At 33.2% G+C, this 2,500-nt stretch overlaps 1 protein-coding gene across 1 annotated transcript in view; it reads left to right on the top strand.

Annotated features, from left to right (window-relative positions):
• Positions 1–2,500, top strand: part of Polr3D (RNA polymerase III subunit C53) — a 14,323-nt gene that overhangs the window by 3,828 nt on the left and 7,995 nt on the right. Inside the window, exon 5 of the mRNA XM_070135737.1 lies at positions 1,244–1,261. Coding sequence (XP_069991838.1) covers positions 1,244–1,261 — 18 coding nt within the window. The remainder of the gene's footprint in view (positions 1–1,243; positions 1,262–2,500) is intronic.

The following is a 2,500-nucleotide window of genomic DNA, read 5'->3' as shown; positions in this document are numbered from 1 at the left end:
TAGTAGAGACCAAGAAGTTGATTTTGATACTTTTAAAACTTTAACCCATTAGATCCAGGTGCATCACAGCCTTCACATGGCCCAAAATCCAGGCATTAGGCCTATTTGAATGGCAATATTCCCAAGTATGTGGCTCATAGGCCAAGCTCTCTTGTGTTTTATCAAGATTCTTTGCTTCCCATTAAAAATTTAAATATCTTTTTCTCTGTTTGTGATTTTTTTTCCATCTCCCAAGTTCTATATCTGTCATTTGATGAGCTGTATCAAGATTTTTTTACTTGCACAGACACCATATCATTTCTTTAGGTAGTCTACAAGTCTGTGCAATAAAGATAACAATAAGTAATATTGTGTTTTTTGAGTCATTTTAAAAAGATTTTTGGATTATTCAGTTTCTGTAACAGATCCTGTACCACTGGCAAAATGGGCAAGAATAGGATCTTGATCATAGAAATGGTATCCTCCCTGGAACTGGCACTCTTCCACCTATGGCTCAGATGGTTCATTCCACCCACATTTACCAATGGAAATAATACAAGAGCTCCTTCCTAATTGCCCACGCATTGTAATCATTCTCCAAGAGCTTTGTGCACTCATGGTGAGTTATGCCTGTCATCTTAGCTTTCAGCCAATTTTTAAAGACACCATATTCCTGTCACCAAGCCTCTGCCAAATTTTTGTTGGTGTAATTGTCATGTCAACTGCATCCACTGGGTTAAAGAATTTTTTAGTCTTAATGTGTAATTAGACATTTAATTGCACAGCTGCATTGTATCTAGGATAAGTGACAAAGAAAATATACAATATTGATACCTGTAGTTATCCTCTATATAAGTTTAGAATTATGGCATTGAGTCACCCCTATCACATGGCTGGCTTTAGACATGTCAAGAGAATCTTTCGGCAGATCTATGTATTCATGGTTTTAGAGATTTTGTAATAGGTAGAAGGTAAATTGGAGAACGGGGAAACTCAGGAAAAATGAAAATATGTCTGAGAATACGTAGCTAAAGTCCACGTTTAGGAAGGTAAAGGTCAAATTATTTTGTTGAGAGAGATAATAAAATTTGATTAATTGTGAAATGTAAAGGCCTTTTTTCTGAATTTGTGCATAAATACAGTTTCTGCATTGTATTTCACAAATTACAAAGCAACACAATTTTTACAAATATTATAGTGTTTTACACAATAAATTGTGCAGGTTATATACCTTCATTGTCTGAATATCAAAAATACATTTCAGAAAGAGAATCTACTCAAGGTAAGTACCAGTAGATCCTTTCATTGATTCTGATGGCCATACTTCCCCAAAAAAGGTTGGTTTTGATATATTTCAACAAAGTCTGTGTTTTAGGTGCATTTGTTGCATTAAATGCCCATTTTGTATCAGGACTCTAGGAATTATTTTACTTTTCATGCTTCCTTAATTTTTCACAGTACAGGAAAATCTGGGAAATAATGCCTGCATTATGGGTGACAGGGTCAGCATACCTCAATATAAAATGAAGTATTTGTAAATATAAACCTGTAAGTGCTTAGAAAATGCAACAGATTGACTCCAAGAGCATGTCCTTTCCTTGAAAATTTAATAAATTACATCCTATTAAATATTTTATCCATATTTCATTGATTGCTTTGAAATACAATACCAATCATACACAGGCACACAAGTGTGATTTTTTTGTAGGGATATGTGTGTGTGTGGGGGGGGGGGTGAAAGAGAGATTTTGCATGTGCACTTATATGCAGATGTAAACCGTTATTGAAAGTTTGTGGTTGAGTTTCTGAAACATGAAAATATATATTTTTTTTATATCATATTACTGTCATATTACAAGTGTATGAAGATGATGGTACTCTCTTCTTTTTCACTGTGTTTGCATATACAATGATGAATTAACCATGGCTTCTAGCTTTTCTTTTCTAGTAAGAAGAAAAAGTTAATTATTTATCATCACTGTACAGCTGTTCTATTGCTAATAGGCACAAAATGCCATAGCAGTCTAAACACTTTCAGTTGCATTCTGGACTTCAATATTTTTTATGCTTTTCACAGTTCTGAGGCAGTTCTGATCACATTCAAGTGCATGTGTAAAACATTATATTTATGTGAAAGAGAGAGAAAGCAGATGGATATTTAACAAAAACTTGACTATGTGGTTGTTCCCATTTTCTTCAAAGAAACTAATTCTAATTTTAAAGGAAAGATATATTAGAAAAATGGCTCAAGAAGTGCCTAGTCACCAAGGAATCACATACTAGGCCTCTTGATCTCACTTGTATCCCTTCTTCTTCTTCTTCTTCTTCTTCTTCTTCTTTCTTTTTTGGCTATTATTATTTTGAGTAACATAATGATAATGATGATAATAGTAATATATATCATTAATAACAATAATAGTAGTAATGAAAATAGATTAACTTTTTTCTCAAAATCTTAAGGAATAGGTACAAAGCCTGCAAAAAAGTTCTGAACACAAAGACACCAAAATGCTATCCACAA

This window comes from Penaeus vannamei, chromosome 2 (assembly GCF_042767895.1).
Source record: "Penaeus vannamei isolate JL-2024 chromosome 2, ASM4276789v1, whole genome shotgun sequence".
NCBI classification, from domain to species: domain Eukaryota; kingdom Metazoa; phylum Arthropoda; class Malacostraca; order Decapoda; family Penaeidae; genus Penaeus; species Penaeus vannamei.
The sequence above is the reverse complement of the archived record's forward strand: the minus strand, read 5'-3'. Positions and strand labels throughout refer to the sequence as shown.